The 17,461-nt window shown below is 40.6% G+C and overlaps 2 protein-coding genes across 5 annotated transcripts in view; one reads left to right on the top strand and one right to left on the bottom strand.

Annotated features, from left to right (window-relative positions):
* Positions 1–1,093: 1,093 nt before the first annotated feature.
* Positions 1,094–17,118, bottom strand: GTPBP6 (GTP binding protein 6 (putative)). The gene is made up of 10 exons (XM_060769845.2): positions 16,638–17,118; positions 14,334–14,471; positions 13,002–13,072; positions 11,917–12,047; positions 10,050–10,120; positions 9,487–9,645; positions 6,977–7,185; positions 2,691–2,839; positions 2,164–2,316; positions 1,094–1,542 (listed from the first exon to the last, which is right to left on the bottom strand). The coding sequence occupies exons 1-10, from the start codon at positions 16,990–16,992 to the stop codon at positions 1,404–1,406; spliced, it is 1,575 nt and encodes a 524-aa protein (XP_060625828.2). The 5' UTR covers positions 16,993–17,118; the 3' UTR covers positions 1,094–1,403.
* Positions 17,119–17,221: 103 nt separating this feature from the next.
* The window catches only part of LOC132771625 (cohesin subunit SA-2-like), an 86,405-nt gene continuing 86,165 nt past the window's right edge, over positions 17,222–17,461 (top strand). For all 4 annotated transcript variants that reach the window (XM_060769850.2, XM_060769848.2, XM_060769849.2 and 1 more), the window contains exon 1: positions 17,222–17,353. The gene's annotated coding sequence lies outside the window, so the exon portion shown is untranslated. The remainder of the gene's footprint in view (positions 17,354–17,461) is intronic.

Genomic DNA, 17,461 nt, shown 5'->3' with positions numbered 1-17,461 from the left:
CCAACCCACTTGGAACCTTAAATAGCTGTTTAGAGGAGATATGTTATCTTATGCTGCCAGTCACTTCTCCTAGTATTATCAATTCTGGCTCCAAGTGGCTTTCTTGTGTTTTGGTCAGGATTGTTTCCTATCCTTACCTTAAGATCCTGAAGAATTACCTGAGCATCTCCCATCCAATTATTAACCCCTGTATTTTTTTTCTGAAATGAGACAAGATTGGAGTGTTTGACTTAGGGGGATTAGAAAACAAAGCTTGCTAAAGAAATATTGGCCACCACAAACTTCCTATTGTCCTAAAGGAAGCACATAAAATTGTAAAAAATGAGTTGTTTATTATACTAGCCATAGGCCATGACATCAAATAATATACAACTTTTAAAAGTACAGTATACATTTTCCAATATAAACATTAAAGCTTATTCTATAAACTAGCTCTTTCAAATTACAGTAGCAGTGACATTCCCCATAGGCATGAAAATTTGATTTGTATTATCCCAAACTGTTTCCATTTCTAGCCTCTGCTGTGGACTTTAGCTCGGATTTTTTGCTCGGATTTTTTGGGCTGCAACTGCAAATGTAGTAACCTACATTTAGATAGATTTTTGGAATAATCCACTAACAGGTCAGAGATAACTGCTGACTGTTGGGCTATGCTGCCCTTTCTTCCAGAGGGGCTACCAGGAGATTGTTTCTGGGGTCATTATACAAATATTAATGTAACAAAATTAATAGAAACAAGCCTTGAAATATTTAGCTGCAAATCAGAGGGATATAAAACTGCTATAATTTCATCATATATCTTCTTCCCCTCATTGACAGTTTAAGGCAGATGTTAAGATTTGACAGCAAGTTTTCACAAACTTATTGTTGCTGTTATAATCTCTGCAAAGGGAAACCCAAAGTGGCTTCACATTCAAATTGCAGTTTTCATTGGCCACAGATAGTCCTGAATCCACAATACATATCAGTATCAGAAATGGCATTTTCAAGAGCGGTACTCCTTAAGGAAAAATAAAGTCTTGCAAAGTTGTGCTTAAACATGAATCACATGACTAGGAAAGGATTCATTTAATTAAAAATTTAACCTTGCACATTTGATTTGTATAGCTCTTTTATTGGATGGTTTTACTACAGAGTACATCTGGGGTGCTGGATGATAATTTGCTTTGTGCAATTCCTCATGAATGGAACGATGCCAAAAATTTCTCACAGCATGGCACATTAGGTTTTCAAGGTTACTGTCATCATTTTATACAAAGTTGAAGATACTGGTTTGTTTGAAACAGAAGATGAAAGGTCTGTGCACTAAGTCACACCCATTTTACCTTCATCGAAATACTGTGATAACCATAATTGCAGGTTATGCTGATGTCTTCCATAAACACGGCATGGTTTCTTAATTTTCAGGAGGAGTAACTTGATCGAGGAAAGAGTCTTTTGTGTTTTCCCAAGGCAGAATTACTTATGACGACCTTTACATTGGCTGTACCATCTTCAGGGACAACATCAATGTCCTGCACTGTTGCTTCTTTGTAAAGCCAACTGAAATTGCAAGGCAAAGTCAGTCTCTTGTAGAAACAATCCTTGTACCTTTTACATGCCCCCCCTTCCTTTCCTTTTCCATGTGCAAAGGATAATTTAATTTTTGTGATTAAATCATCTCTACTAGGATAGCAGGTCAACACGATGAGAAGGAGATTAGATGTTTAAGATGTTTAGTCTTCGCTAAAGCAAAATGCTCCAAAGCAGTGGTTCTAAACAGGTGGGTCCCCAGTAAACTGGATGATAGATTATTACAACAGGCAACTTCACAAATGACCTTGTCACCATTCCATGCCATCATCACATTCTTTGATCACAATTATGCTCTATGTGTAAATACAGAGGATTCCCAACCTTGTAGAAAGTCTCTACAAACTATGTCCCACTAATCCAGTGGTTCTCAACCTGTGGGTCCCCAGATGTTTTGGCCTTCAACTCCCAGAAATCCTAACAGCTGGTAAACTGGCTGGGATTTCTGGGAGTTGAAAGTCAAAACACCTGGGGACCCACAGGTTGAGAACCACTGCTCTAAAGCAATCAGTTTGATATTAAATAAATACTTCTTTACCTGCCACCCTCCTTTCCTCTAGTCACTGATCTGTAGCCATTATACTTGCTTACCTGAGCTGAGGTCCAGATAAATTTACTTTAATAGTTAGAATATTTCTCCCTGTTACTTTCAGGATTTTTTTCTCAATTTCCTCTTTCAGTTCTTCTAAACCATGCCCAAGGAGAGCTGAAATGGCTATTGCGTTGGGTTCAGTGGGACGATGCCTAATGGAGAACATGAGTAAAACAGTAATGTCATTCTCATACATCAGTTAAGCCAGTTGAATGACATCTCAATTATATTCAAATACACTCATGAAATCAATGGAATATAAACATGAGTTACTGTGCATTGGATTCAATCTTATTTTTAAAAAAGCTTTTTTGCTGATTTTCATAAAAATAATGCTGTGGTTTAGAAACAAATATTGGACGTACTGCCTTCTGTTGCAACTCATCCTACCGGAAATGGAGCATGGTATCCGCAACAGAGAGGCCAATTCTGATACAAAATCTACTGCTCATAGTTATCATACCAATAGATTGGCGGAGTCAAAATACACACTACAAGAATGTGTTGAAAATTCAGTTCCTCTTACCTGTCTATTAAATCCACTTTGTTATGAACTTCAATAATAGATTCCAGTAGATGGCTAGGAAGACTAAGATTTCTGAGAACTGATAATACACTTTCTTTCTGAAGGTTGGTTTCAGGGTGGCTGACATCTCTCACATGGAGAATTAAATCCTAGCAACAAATAAAATGCATTCCCAATTAAGTAATTGTAAGGCTATAAGGAGAGGCAGATAATAAATAAAAATGTATTCTTACTATATTATTTTTAATCAGTTACTTGACTTTTTTAAAGCCAGCAGCAAGAGACATTTAGTGTGTTTTATAGAGTAGCAAACTAAAATCAGACTTTAACAAGATTCATTTTTTTTTAAAAAAAATAGACTGCTAAGATTCACCAATGAGAATCTATTACAAAAGACATACTTCTAAAGGATTTTCAGCAGCATCAATTTTCAGAGAGGCATATTATTGTTACTGTTGTTAAAAAAAATGGATGTCAGCAATTCTTGGTGATCTACTACATTTTTTCCAGAGATAATTTTCTTAGAAAGCTAAATCTAGCATATTCATGCTAGGTGTAAACTTCAAGGAATTTAGTATTTTCATTCCAAGATTAAAGATGGAAGTATTCGGAAAACAGAGAGGAAAAACACACTAAAAACCCATGTTAATGGAAAGACAGCTCCTTTACAAACAAAATAAAAAACACAACCTTTAAACTTCTTAAATATTCCTTCGAATCCCTAAGCACTTTAAAGATATAATAAGGACAGGGTTAATTTTAAAAAAAACAACAACCAAGATTACCAAAACCAATGGGCAATTTATTACATGTATTTCTTCCTTACGTCTTTTTGACCAGATATTCAACTGAAATACCTATCTTTTAAGTGGAGGTTTGATAGTGCCATAGAAGATGCAAATAGACTTCAGAAGTTTATGCTTATTCAGGGAGTAGCACTTGAGAGGAAATATAATATATGTACACTAAAAGTTGTTATTTCTATTATAAAGTAACATTGCTTGATTCTAATTTTTTATTTTTCTTACTGATATTGTTTTTCCTCATTTCTTGACTTATTTTTAAACGTGTAAAGATTTAAATAAATAAATTCTATATGTTCAATTGAGTCAACGTGTTTACTCTAATTATTATTTATTTATTTATTTACTTTGCTTATATACTGCTGTATCTCAAGCCCGAAGGCGACTCACAGCGGTTCACAAACAGTAAAAAACAGTAGAAACAGCAGTGGTTCCATACAACATATAACAATTGACTTAACACATTATCCATAAATTACCAATAAGCAATTACAATGCACAATTATTACAAAAAACAACCGTACCCAATCTTCTCATCATCCAAGCGTATTCCAGGTTCGTCGTCCATTGTTCCATTCCTATGTTCCATTACCAGATTGCACTAAATTACTCAAACGCCTGCACAAACATCCAGGTCTTCACCTTTTTGTGGAATACCATTAGAGATGGTGCTAGTCTAATGTCTGTAGGAAGGGCGTTCCACAGCCGAGGAGCCACCACCGAGAAGGCCCTATCTCTCGTCCCCGCCAGCCAAGCTTGAGAAGCAGGCGGGATCGAGAGCAGGGTCACCCCGGAAGATCTCAAAGTCCTGGTGGGTTCATAGGCAGAGATGCGGTCAGATAGGTAGCTTGGGCCGGAACCGTTTAGGGCTTTAAAGGCCAATGCCAGCACTTTGAATTCAGCCCGGTAGCAGATCGGTAGCCAGTGGAGTTGGCGCAACAGGGGGTTTGTATGCTCTCTGTGCTCCGCTCCTGTTAAAATCATGGCTGCCGAGCGTTGGACTAGTTGGAGCTTCCGAGCTGTCTTCAAAGGCAACCCCACGTAGAGAGCGTTGCAGTAGTCTAAACGGGATGTAACCAGAGCGTGGACTACCGTGGCCAAGTCAGACTTCCCAAGGTACGGGCACAGCTGGCGCACAAGCTTTAGCTGTGCAAATGCTCCCCTGGTCACCGCCGAAACCTGGGGTTCCAGGCTCAGCGATGAGTCCAGGGTCACACCCAAGCTGCGAACCTGCGTCTTCAGGGGGAGTGCGGCCCCATCCAACACAGGCTGTAACCCTATGCCCTGTTCGGCCTTGCGACTGACCAGGAGTACCTCTGTCTTGTCTGGATTTAATTTCAATTTGTTCGCCCTCATCCAGACCGTCACAGCGGCCAAGCACCGGTTCAGGACCTGGACAGCCTCCTTAGTAGCAGGTGGAAAGGAGTGACAGAGTTGGACATCATCCGCGTACAGATGACACCGTACCCCAAAACTCCGGATGATCTCCCCCAGCGGCTTCATGTAGATGTTAAACAACATGGGAGACAATATTGAGCCCTGAGGAACCCCACAAGACAATGGTTGTGGGGTTGAACAGGTGTCCCCCAACAACACCTTCTGAGATCGACCCTCCAGGAATGACCGGAGCCACTGCAAAACAGTACCTCCAAGACCCATCCCTGCGAGGCGTCCCAGAAGGATACCGTGGTCGACGGTATCGAAGGCCGCTGAGAGGTCCAGCAGCACCAACAGGGACACACTCCCCCTGTCGAGCTCCCGGCGCAGATCATCCACTAAGGCGACCAAGGCTGTCTCGGTACCATGTCCCGGCCTAAAGCCAGACTGTGCCGGGTCTAGATAATCCGTGTCTACCAAGAATACCTGGAGTTGTGAGGCCACCACACGTTCCAAGACTTTGCCCAAGAAGGGGAGATTGGAAACTGGCCGATAGTTGTCGAATTTAGTGGGGTCCAGTGATGGTTTCTTCAACAGCGGTTTTATTATAGCTTGTTTTAAGCTCGCTGGAATCTTGCCTTCCCGAAGGGAAGCATTAACCACCACCTTAACCCACTCAGCCAATCCCCCTCTGGCCTCCTTTAGAAGCCAGGATGGGCAGGGGTCCAGGATGCATGTGGTTGGCCTCATTCCTCCAAGTATCTTGTCCACATCCTCGGGTTTCACCAATTGAAATGAATCCATCAAAACTGGACAAGCAGGTGCTCGTGTTACATCCTCAGAGACTGCCATTAACATGGTATCCAGACCAGAACGGATCAAAGCGACTTTGTCTGCAAAGAACTGAGCAAAAGCTTCACAGCGAGAAGTCGAATCGTCAGGGTTCCCACCTTGAGTGGTGGGATTTAAAAGGCCTCTGACAATTCGGAACAGCTCAGCCGGACGGTTCTTTGCAGACGCAATAGTGGCCGCAAAGAAGGCCTTCTTTGCGGCTTTTATTGCCGCAGCATATGCCCTTAAAAAGGACACAAACCGTGTTCGATTTGGCTCACTCGGATCCGAACGCCACACACTCTCTAGTTCCCTCTTCCTTCGCTTCATCGCTGCCAGCTCCTCGGTGAAGCAGGGAGCTGGTTTAGCTCGGCTACTTGAGAGGGGACGTTCCGGAGCGATCGTGTCAATTGCCCTAGTCATCTCTCCATTCCAGAGAGTGACCAGGGCCTTGACAGGATCACCTACCGAGGTGGCGGGAAACTCCCCAAGAGCCATCAGGAATCCATCCGGATCCATAAGCCTCCTGGGGCGGACCAACTTAATGGGTCCTCCACCTCTGCAGAGGTTAGGGGGTGCAGTGAGCCTAAATCTGACCAGGAAGTGGTCGGTCCATGGCAACGGAGAGATGGTCAGCTCCTCGACCCCACCACCTTCCTCCCATCCCTGGCAGAAAACCAAGTCCAATGTATGTCCTGCACTATGAGTGGGGCCAGATACTTGCTGGGACAGCCCCATGGTTGCCATGGCAGACATGAAGTCCTGAGCCGCTCCTGAAAGGGCTGCCTCAGCATGGACATTGAAGTCCCCCAGCACAAGGAGCCGCTGGGATTCCAATGCCAGGCCTGAGACCACCCCCGCTAGCTCAGGTAAGGAGACTGTAGTGCAGCGAGGTGGGCGGTACACTAACAGAATCCCTATTCTGTCCCGGTCACCCAACCTCAAGTGGACACATTCAAAATTTGTTGACTGCGGGATGGGGCCCCTGGTCAGAGGGATGGAATCTCTATAGACCACTGCGACCCCGCCTCCCCGCTCTCCGGATCTCGGCTGGTGCTGCACGGAAATTATCAATTATCAATTAATTTAGGACATTAACTTTATGTGTGACTAAGTTGATTACAAATTAAATGCAATTCCTGACCCTTTTCTGTAGTGTATTAATATGGAAACCTATGCAGATCTTCCAAGAAAGTACACAGTCTCCTATTGCAGTCTGCATGAATCTGAAGAGCCATTCCTGCTAAAGACCGTGGTTGTAAGGGTGGTACCTACCGAACAAGCGACATCTTCCAAAGTTGCTGAAAACGATTCGACAAGGTCATGGGGCAACTGAGAGAGAAATCCAATAGTATCTACATATAAAACAGTCAGCCGTGATGGCAGGAAACCAGCATGGGCTGTTATGTCCAATGTGGCAAACAGTTGATCTTGGGGCTGCAATCCAGCATCCCCAGTGAGGGCTTTGATTAGAGTAGTTTTCCCTAAAAAGAAAACAAGATAGGAATGAGTAAGATGGACAGTTTGATTAGTGCAAAGCTAGCTGCTGTTTTAACAGAAGGCTGGTCATAGATTCAACAACTGGCTGATAGTTACAAGATCTGTTCTTTGCCATTTTGTAATCTACCAGCTCAAGGCTGCAATTAGCTTTTCAGAGGGTCATCGCCAACAACACTTGATTTGACAGCTAAACAAAGTGTCAGAATTTAAAATAGAATTAAAAACATATCCCTTCCAGCAGTCCTACCCAGCCAATTTTAAACTTTGAATTTTAAATTAGTATTTTAGTAGTTTGGAGTAACAACAACAACAACAACAACCTTCATTTTTATCCTGCCCTATCTCCCCGAGGGGACTCAGGGCAACTTACAACAAAAAATGGCAAACATTCAGTGCCAACAAAACATAACAAAACAGATCTAATCATAAACATTAAAGTAAGACAGCATCAAGGTGCACTTTTAAAAACTCAAAAATAACAAAATAGAAATTTCAGTATACAAATAAAACAATTGGGATTGTTTTAATATTGTTTAATAGCTATGTATTTTAACTATGTTGTAACCTGTTTCGAGTCTTGCATAGTCAGGAAATAAATTACTATGATTATTATGAAACTCATAGCAAGGTGAAACAAGAGCTGCAAATACAATCCCTCCTTGGCTGAATAGAGATATATCTGGTAGATTAGTAGCACTATTTTACTTTTAAAGCATTTATTTATTTATTTCCCATACTTCTACCCCGCCCCTTTCACCCCGAAAGTGACTCAGGGCGGCATTCACTTGGAAACTTGGTAGGCATGCAGTTATGCTTATTATGTTCTTGTTTTTCATGCTATCAATTTAGACCTATAAAAATTAACTATATTGCCTCCCTAAGCTCAGATGACAATGGTTAGCTGCAAGCAGCAGCTCTGTGTTCATCTAGCCAGCTTGCCCGTTCAATGTCTTGCTCCAAGCAAAATGCAATTCATATGGGAGAAGCATTTACCAGTTGCCAAATGTTGGCATGCTGTTTTCCACAGGCTGTGTCTATCTGTGCTAGATACTCATTCTTTGCCCGTTAATAAATTAGGTGTGTGCTGCAATTATGCAGAGTTAAGCAACTGGTATTTAGCAACAGTCAAATGATTACCTAGGTACTGAAAGACATGTAAATACCATTTGGTATACAAAACTATTTTCTAACTCATATTGTAAATGTAGCCCTTACTTTAAGTTCTGTCTGATTCTTTTGCAAATATAATTACCAAAAATAAGATTTACAACAATAATAATACTTTATTTGTATTCTGCCCTATTTCCCCAAGGGGACTCAGGGCGGATTCCAGCATATACAGAGACACAAGGCAAACATTCAATGCCTCAAAACAATGAATACACGGAAACAGAGATAAAGGTAAGGGCTTCCCTTTCATCTTCGACTCTGGGGGTGGTGGTGCTCATCTCCATTTTAAGATGAAGAGCCTGCGTTGTCCGTGGACACCTCCTGGTCATGTGGTTGGCATAACTGCATGGAGCACGGTTTACCTTCCCACCGAGGCGGTACCTATTGATCTACTCACATTTGCATGTTTTCGAACTGCTAGGTTGGCAACAGCTGGGGCTAACAGTGGGAGCTCACCCTATCCTGCAGATTCAAACCGCCAACCTTCGGGTCAGCAAGTTCAGCAGCTCAACAGTTTAACCCACCAAACCACCGTGGCCCCACTTACAAGTGTGGAGATCAATGAGCATCCGCAATCATAGCCCTTTCTCTCCCTTCATCATAGATAGCTACTGAGTATTAAGTGATATAATCTTTATGTTCAGTGTACAAAGGAATTTGTCAGAGCTCAATTGAAAGGGCAGGATTTATATCATATAACCAGGTTTTCTGGTTTCAAAGCAGAATCCATACATACATATACATATTTTATATCTATATCTAGAGTGCAATCATTTGTGACAAAAGGGTGCCCTCCCATTTTCTCCTTGTAGTGCCCCTCCTTGTGAAGCACAAAGCTTTCTAAAGGGACTCTAAATTGTACGTGTGGAAACCTCTGGTATCCATACAAAACACCATGGGGACTCTGGCTTTTAAGAATGAAAAAAGAATTAAAAATGAGTAACGAATTGCCCTTCCAGATGACTTGTTTCACATTTACTGAACAGGAACAAGTGCTATTACATTTAAATGTACAGTGTACATTGCACAGTTCAAGAATTAAGATTTAGCTGCACCATAGCCTTTTGTGCTGAAATGCATTTTAGCAAAGTTTATATTGCAGTGTTGCTGCTTACCACAATTAGTGTATCCCATTACTGAAACAGTAGGGAATTCACGCTTCTTTCGCTGACTCCTAAGTAAGCACCTTTTCTTTCTAAGCCTCTCTAAGGCCTTTCGAATTTTAAGTTCTTTTTCTTTTAAGAGGCGAAGCTGCAGCTCCATGAAAGTTTCACCTGAAAGCAACAGAAATAAATTGCCTTAAATTTTTATTTTTTAAAAAAAGGGGGGGGGGGGAAGTAATTAAATATTTTAAGCTTGTGTTTTGTTTATTGCCCTGATTGATTCAGACTACAGTTGGCAAGCTCTTGTATGATGAGACATAAAATACATTTCTGCCTATGCCCATAGAGCTGCACACACAAATATGGCGACATGCCCTGGGGGAAGGTGTGTTCTGAGGCACAGGGTGTAATTGCACAAGGAAAATGTTAAATTTATCCTGCAGTCATTATCAAAACAAACAAGCAAACAATAATAAAAATGCATGCCAACATGCACTTTGTAATATTGCTGTTCAGCTTTTCATTACAATTCTAGCAGTCCTTGAATACAGACAATTTCACTATATATACTTCACCTGAACCCATAATATATCTTGAGCCACCTCTCTGTTGATCCAGCTGAGCAACCTCGTTACGTATATTACTCCTGGGGGGAAAAATTACACCTTTTAAGAGCCATATAGAATGCTTGCCAGAAAAAATAATACATGAACCTAATAGACAAATAAAATTAAACACACACCAATTTCTTATTGAAACTAATTCAACAATGTAAGTCCTAGTGCTTTAGGTGAAACATAAAGCTCAAGCTTACACTTGTCTTTTCAGGACCCAATATGTTCAATGGAGTTTACTTCCAGGAAAATGTGTAAAAGATTAGAAATAATCACTATTAGAACTAGTTAGATTAGGAAAAATACTCATTTGCTATGATAATTTAAATATACAGTTCGGGTGGAGGAGGAAATCAGTTTCTATGCTATGCTTTTAAATTCAAGTGATAATTTTACACTAAATAGGTGGGGAGTTAGTGCCAAATCAAAACTTCTAGGTGTATTTATAATAATGGTAACAATAAAATTTTTATTTATATTCCACCTTATATCCCTGAAGGGACTCAGGGTAGATTCCAATCATAAAAGGTAAATATTCAATGCCTGAAAATAACAATACACACATTATGACAAAAATTAACAACCCAACATATAAAAGCAAAGTGTAACTTAACAACTAAAGTTAAATGAAAAAATGCAACCTATTATATTAGACACAAAACAAACATCGAGCAGAATCATCAGTTTCCGAGAGTCAATGGAATTCCTTGGGGGCAGATAAGATTGATCATTGTTTAAGATGTCTATTGAACTAGTGGAGCTAACAGGGCATGGATATGGATGGCCGCTATCAATCAGAGATATAATGGCAGCATTACCATCTATTCCTCCTCATAAGACAGTGAGCAGAAGTATGTTTTCAGCTATTTCTTAAAGGAGGGGAGGGAGGGGGGCATCTTTAATTCCTTAGGAAGGGAGCACCAGAAGTGGGGGGTGGACTTGGAGAAACCCTTTCTCTCGTTCCCACCAGGCGAACTTGGGACGGGGGTGGGACCAAGAGAAGGCCTCCTCCGATGACCACAGTGTCCGAGTTGGTCTGTAGTGGGAGATGTGGTTTGTCAAATAGTCTGGACATGAGCCGTTTAAGGCTTTAAAGGTAATGATTAGCACTTTGTATTTAGCCCAGAAGCAGACTGGCAGTCAGCAGAACTGCCACAACATGGGAGTGGTTCTCTCCCTGAACAGCGCTTCAGTATCCTGGCTGCTGATCTTTGGACCAGTTGAAGCTTCTGAACTATTTTCAAAGGCAGCCTCACATAGAGAGTGTTGTAGCAGTCCAAACAGGATGTGACTAAAGCATAGACTACCATGGCCAGATCTGTCCTGTCAATGTATGGGCACAGCTGGCATACAAGTTTTAATTGTGCAAAAGCGCTCCTAGCCACCGTCGACACTGGGGTTCCAGGATCAGCGATGAATTGCATCACCTAGAATGCGAACCTGTGTCTTCATGATCTGCATAATCTATATACAGGTCAGATTCAAATAAACATATATTCAGAAACTACATGATTATGACCTCCAATCTCCTCTGCTGTGGTTCAATAAGTGTTCATTTATTTACTTACAAAAAAAATGTACCTCACCTTTTAGCCAAAGAAAGTCCCAGAGCAGCCTACAAATAGATAATTGTGCCTTGTGATTTACAGGGATGCATATGAGAAAAGATGAGGAGACCAGAAGAGATATTTCCCTTCAAGCATATCACAAGAGTTTAAATATCCATATAAACAAATAGTACAAGCGATACTAGCCAACCACATCATTTTAGTTTTATTTTAGGTATTATTTAGTGATACTAATGTATTACTTGCACCAGTTCAATTACCTCAGAAATGGGATTTCAGCCAATGCTATTTGAAGCTTTGCCTCTTTAGTTTGAGCGTTGCAGCGGAAAATATGCAGGACAACTGAGTACCGGTCAAAAACCTTAACTTCCCAGGCTTGTTCAAGCTCTTTCTTTTAAAAAGGCAACAAGAATGAAGTTTTAAAAAAGAATGCTCTACAAAATTGTAATAAAATACCATTTTGAAGTTGACCTGGATGAATATCCAAGAGGAATTTTGTTTGCACAGTACATAAAATTTCTCATCAGATAAGTCTTGGGAGAAAGAGGGGAAATGATGTAAACATGTGTTACCAATGGAAAATGTTTCGAATACTTGTATATTTTTGTGTTTGTAGTAGCACTATACACAATAAAATTACATAATACCGAAAAAAGGTAAGTCTTGCTGGTCTTTAATATCTCTTCTATTGACTATTCAAGTACTTAACTGGAAATATATTGGGACAAATCATGCTACCAAGAGATGCAGAAGAAACATTATACCTCCTTGCCTTTGCAATTCTGATGCATCATATGCACCTCTCTCTTTGGCATATAGGCTACAATTATGTATGATAACTTTTGGCCAATGCATGGATGATGGTGTGGAATGGGGGCATGTACATCACGGAGGTGGGGAAAGTCACAATATGCCATATTTTGCTGCAGATGGGGAACCTCTTTATAGTCATTGGGGGGGGGGGTTGGGTGGATATGGCGAAAAACATGCATTAGGTGTACATGAAGAATGGGAAGACACTAACACAGGAGAACAAGGATCAAAACTCAATGGGTTCAAAAGCAGATACATTTTAGTTATGAAAATATTAACTGTACTATTCACAGTCATCTAAGTTATTCTAGTATATGGCACTCGACCCTTAATTTACTGAGTATAACAATGTTTACTTGTTAATAAGTATGTACAGGTCCTCAGGTTAATTTCAATGGTTAATAAAAGCAGAGTTTAAATTAGGACTACAGACATCAACAAATTTCATTGATTTACAGAGTTTTTGAAGACATTTAAATTGTATTGACACTTGAAATCATGAAATACTATGAAAATGAAATGTTGCAATCACCTTTGTTGGAGGAGATAGTCTTTCTACATTTACAAAGACAGATGAGATCTCCGGCAACCCTTTGATCTTTTCTAAAAGAAAATTACCACATTATTTTGTAACAATGAGTACATTTTTGTTGTTTTCTTCTAAAAAATAAATAACATCACAGGCAGTCCCCATGTGACAAACATGCGACTTACAAACGGTTAGGAGTTTCAACAATAAACGATTTTTTTTCAAAATCCAATGATCACAGGGACAGAAAGTGAGGTGAAATCTTCCGAACAGGGGCACAGAAACAAAACAAACACCACAGGGATGTTAACCCTTCCCTATGCTATCCAAAGCGAACACACACACAGAAATCTTCTGAACAGGGGCACCGATAGGAAAATAAATACCACAGGGCCGTCAAATTTCCCCTATACTATCCAAAGCTTATGTATATATAGATGGAGTTACAATTTAAAATGTACCTGTTTTGACTTACATACAAATTCAGCTTAAGAACAAATCTACAGAACCTCTTTTGTTCATACCTTGGGGACTGTCTGTGTTGCAAAATGATCCAGTAACCACTACAATAATATTGTATAATAATATCAGCAGGGCATGCAACTAAATCACTAAGTGCCACCCTACAATACCCATCATTCACATCCATTAGGTGTCTGTGCAAGAAGATGTGACCAACCCTCTCCCACCAGGAAGCAAAGCTGTGATGAAATGTGTGACCTTTTCCGTGCTCCTGCTTTTTGCAGCCTCATTTGTTGATGAGAAGGAGATGTCAGATCATCCTGCAGTGTCCTGCTCACCAGCAGAAACACACCTCCAGTGCTCTGGAAGGCTATCTCTTTGATGCAGCTTACTGGCTTATGTTTTATTAAACTGACACTGTTAAGTACAAATCCGGCAGGTGAAAGCGATAATGTAAAGTAAACCCAAACGTTTCATTCTATCATTCATTCTATTGTATTGCATCACCATAGCTATTCTGAGGCACTGTTTTATAACATTTAGCATATATAGTTCAATACAGGACAACTCCATATCCATGGTTTCACTTCCTCAGACTCAAAAAAATATTCAACCCCTGGAAATGACTTTCTACCTCTTTAAACCCTCCAGAGACATTTCTTGCCACAAAGTAAGAACATAGGGTCCCCTACTATCTGGAGTTTCAGGTATCTACAGGGAGTCTTGGAACAGATCTCCTGTAAAAATACAGAGGTCATAATGTAAATATATTTCATAGAACATCTCGGGATTGTAATCATATACTAAAAAAAGTGGCAAGTTGGAGAAATGTTCAAAACTCTGAGTAAAACAGGTCTTGGGTTGGGTTCTTACCAGTTAAAAGCTGAAAATTCCCTTTGCCAAAGATAAATTTTTTGTCAGGAACTTTTGTAGAAAGAATTATTTTATCCAACACTGTCCAGTTCCGAATAGTGTTTATAAGAGCAACAGCTTCAGCTAACTGCAATTCAGCTATAATTGAGGAAAATAATAGTATTAGTTACATAAAATAGATCTAATATTTGCTTTACAGAAACTCACTTGCAATAGAAGTTGGACTGCTTTTTTATATTTGTGTGTTACCCTCAGTAAAGTTTGATTTTATCAACATGTTTCTCATCTAAGTGTACAGATATGCAAAATTTTAACAGAATGCAAAGCATGTTTAAAATTTAATTACAAAAGATGGAAATTGGGCCAAGGCCATATATTGAAGTGAATCTCATTGAAAATATAATACTTGCATTGTGCTTTAATAAATTCCATACTTATGATCACCTATGCTAGTTCTTTGTATATATGCTATGATGGCATACAAATACGCTAAATCCTAATTTAATGTGTAAGGGAATATAATCTAAAGAAATCTAAACTGAGAAGTGGGAAATCTTTCCTTAGACAGAGGAAGGAAATGGGATTTAGAGGTGGGTGTTTGGTTTTAAAGTATTTTAATATTTTATTATTTTAATGGCATAAACTGTTTTTTAATTGTCACATTATATTCTAATTAATTTACATTATTTTAATTGACTTTGTTTTACATTTAACGCATTGAGTACTGTATATATTCGAGTATAAGCCTAGTTTGTCAGCCCCTTTTTTAGGCTGAAAAAGTGCCCCTCGGCTTATACTCGAGTCAAGGTTATTTATTCTTTTACTCTGTTATTAGTATTATTTTATTACATTTATTATTTTACTCTATTATTATTCTATTTACATTATTTTGCTCTATTATTATTCTATTTACATTATTTTGCTCTATTATTATTATTATTATTATTATTATTACATTTACAGTATTTTGCCCTATTATTATTATTACATTTATTATTTTAATCTATTTATTATTATTACATTTACAGTATTTTACCCTATTATTACTACATTTATTATTTTACTCTATTATTACTGTTTTTATTGCATTTTCATTATTTTACTCTATTATTTTTATTATATTTATTATTTTAATAATAAGTACATTTACATTGAAGGAGGTTAGAATAATGGTTTAATAAGAGTTGGACAGTCTTATCTTAAATTGCAGTTTTATGTAAGTATTCAGAAATATTTAGCCTATTGATACCTCAATTAATGTATTTTTGTTGGTATCTATTTTTATTTTGAAATTGACCCATAGTGGATGCATTTCCCACCCTCGGATTATACTTGAGTCAATATGTTTTCCCAGTTTTTTGTGATAAAATTAGGTGCCTCGACTTATATTCGGGTCGGCTTATACTCGAGTATATACGGTACCTCTATCAGGAGCAATGCAGGATAGAAATAAATTACTCTATACAGGCAGTCCCTGAATTACAAACATCCAACTTACAAACACCTCATTGTTAAGAACGGGGGTGAGACAACAGAAAGTAAAAGAAATCTCCTCAGAAGGCGGATCGACTCCTGAAAGAGTTATCAGGGGGGAAAGATATTTCATCTGAAACCTTCTCACAAATCCTTGTTTCCACAAGTCGCAATTTTCAAAAAATAATTCACAGGGAAAGAAAGTAAGGTGAAATCTTCTGAACAGGAGCACAGATGGCAAAATAAGCACCACAGGGGTGTTAACCCTGCCCTATGCTGTCCAAAGTTTTTATAGATAAACAGATGGTTGGAGTTACAAAATGAGGGCAGTGGGGGCAGGGCCGTAACCAGAAAAAAAATTCTGGAGGGGTTGAAATTTTGTGGGTGGGGGGGGGGTGGGGGTTGAAACCTGCCTCCTAGTTCACGCTGATGCAAAGAGCACAGCAGGGGGCAGAGCAGCCTTCAATAGCCTGCAGCTCCGCCCCTGTCAACCACATCCACCAAGTCTGGCCTCCTTAATGAGAGCATTCAACACACACACACAACTTGGTTGCTTCACTACACCAGCTATTGCTGCAAGTAATGACAGTGTAAATAAACTGTCAATATTTGCTTGAGATAGTGCTTACAGTTCTGGAGGGACTCTTAATTTTTTGCATCTCATAGACTTAGCATGGGGATTTGGTTAACCAGTTAAAATTCATGAGTAAACTGGGTTTTTAAAAAAAATCTGAAACATTTCGGGTGGGCGGGCTGAACCCCTAAAACTCCCCCCTCGCTACAGGCCTGAGTGGGGGCATATGCTTCTTTTTGTGGCTGCCTGAAGGGCACCTGTGGTGAGCTGAGGCTTCCCTGGTCCCCACTTCACCGCCGGGTGGACAATGAACACTTTCTGGTGGCCAGGCGGGACAGGGGGCAACCCGGACTCCACCAGCTCCTCCTCCTCCTCCAAGCCGCGCTCGTCCTCGTCGCCTCCTCCTTCCTCCTCTTCCTCTGTCTCTTCAGGCCCCCATCTCCTGCCATGGTCTCTCCCGCCTCTTCTCTCATGGCTAGAGAGGCGGTAGCCGATGGCAGTGGCGTGCAAAAAAGTCCACGGCCCACGAGGGAGGCAAGCAGCCCGCACTCGAGGCGAAACACCACCGAACTTCCCGACCAACCGCAGCACCTGCCTCAAGCGGGAACTCATTATTTCCTATGTGCGCCACACTCATTGCGTTCCCTCGCATGTTTTGGTCCGTCCCCCAATAAAGCCCCACTCGGAACAAAGAGCGTTCTTTTTCCTTTCCGAAGCGCTTAACTCCGCCCACTCTTTCGAAACATTACACACAGCGGCGGGGCTTGAAGCAGAACGTCAGCGGCGGCCCAGGCGCCCGTAGACCTGATTGGCCGGGCTGCGTCACGTGAGAAGGAGGAGGCGGAGGAGAGAGGAAGGCGGGGCTTAGGCGGTGCTCGGGTTCGATTAGGGCGGGCTCTGGTGATTGACGCCGCCGCCGCCGCCGCCGCGGGACTTGTCATCGGAACTGGGCCCAGATGTTGCACGCAGCTGGGTAGGGGGCGCGCGCGGCCAGCGATGGTCTTTTTTTGGGGAGGGGGAGGGGGCAGGTTTAGCTCCCTCCTCCCCCTCCCTCTCCTTTTCTTTCCTCATTCTTCCTTCT

Source organism: Anolis sagrei, chromosome 3, assembly GCF_037176765.1.
Source record: "Anolis sagrei isolate rAnoSag1 chromosome 3, rAnoSag1.mat, whole genome shotgun sequence".
NCBI classification, from domain to species: domain Eukaryota; kingdom Metazoa; phylum Chordata; class Lepidosauria; order Squamata; family Dactyloidae; genus Anolis; species Anolis sagrei.
This window is presented reverse-complemented; position numbering and strand designations above follow the sequence as displayed.

What these genes read in the sequence shown, in the direction of transcription:
- GTPBP6 (XM_060769845.2), bottom strand. Translation starts at nt 16,992, where the DNA reads ATGAGTTCCCGCTTGAGGCAGGTGCTGCGGTTGGTCGGGAAGTTCGGT. An exon ending in GAATTTTCAGCTTTTAACTG is followed by an intron (nt 13,073 to 14,333) that starts GTAAGAACCCAA and finishes ATTTTCTTTTAG; the next exon opens with AAAAGATCAAAGGGTTGCCG. An exon ending in GACTATCTCCTCCAACAAAG is followed by an intron (nt 12,048 to 13,001) that starts GTGATTGCAACA and finishes CCTTTTTAAAAG; the next exon opens with AAAGAGCTTGAACAAGCCTG.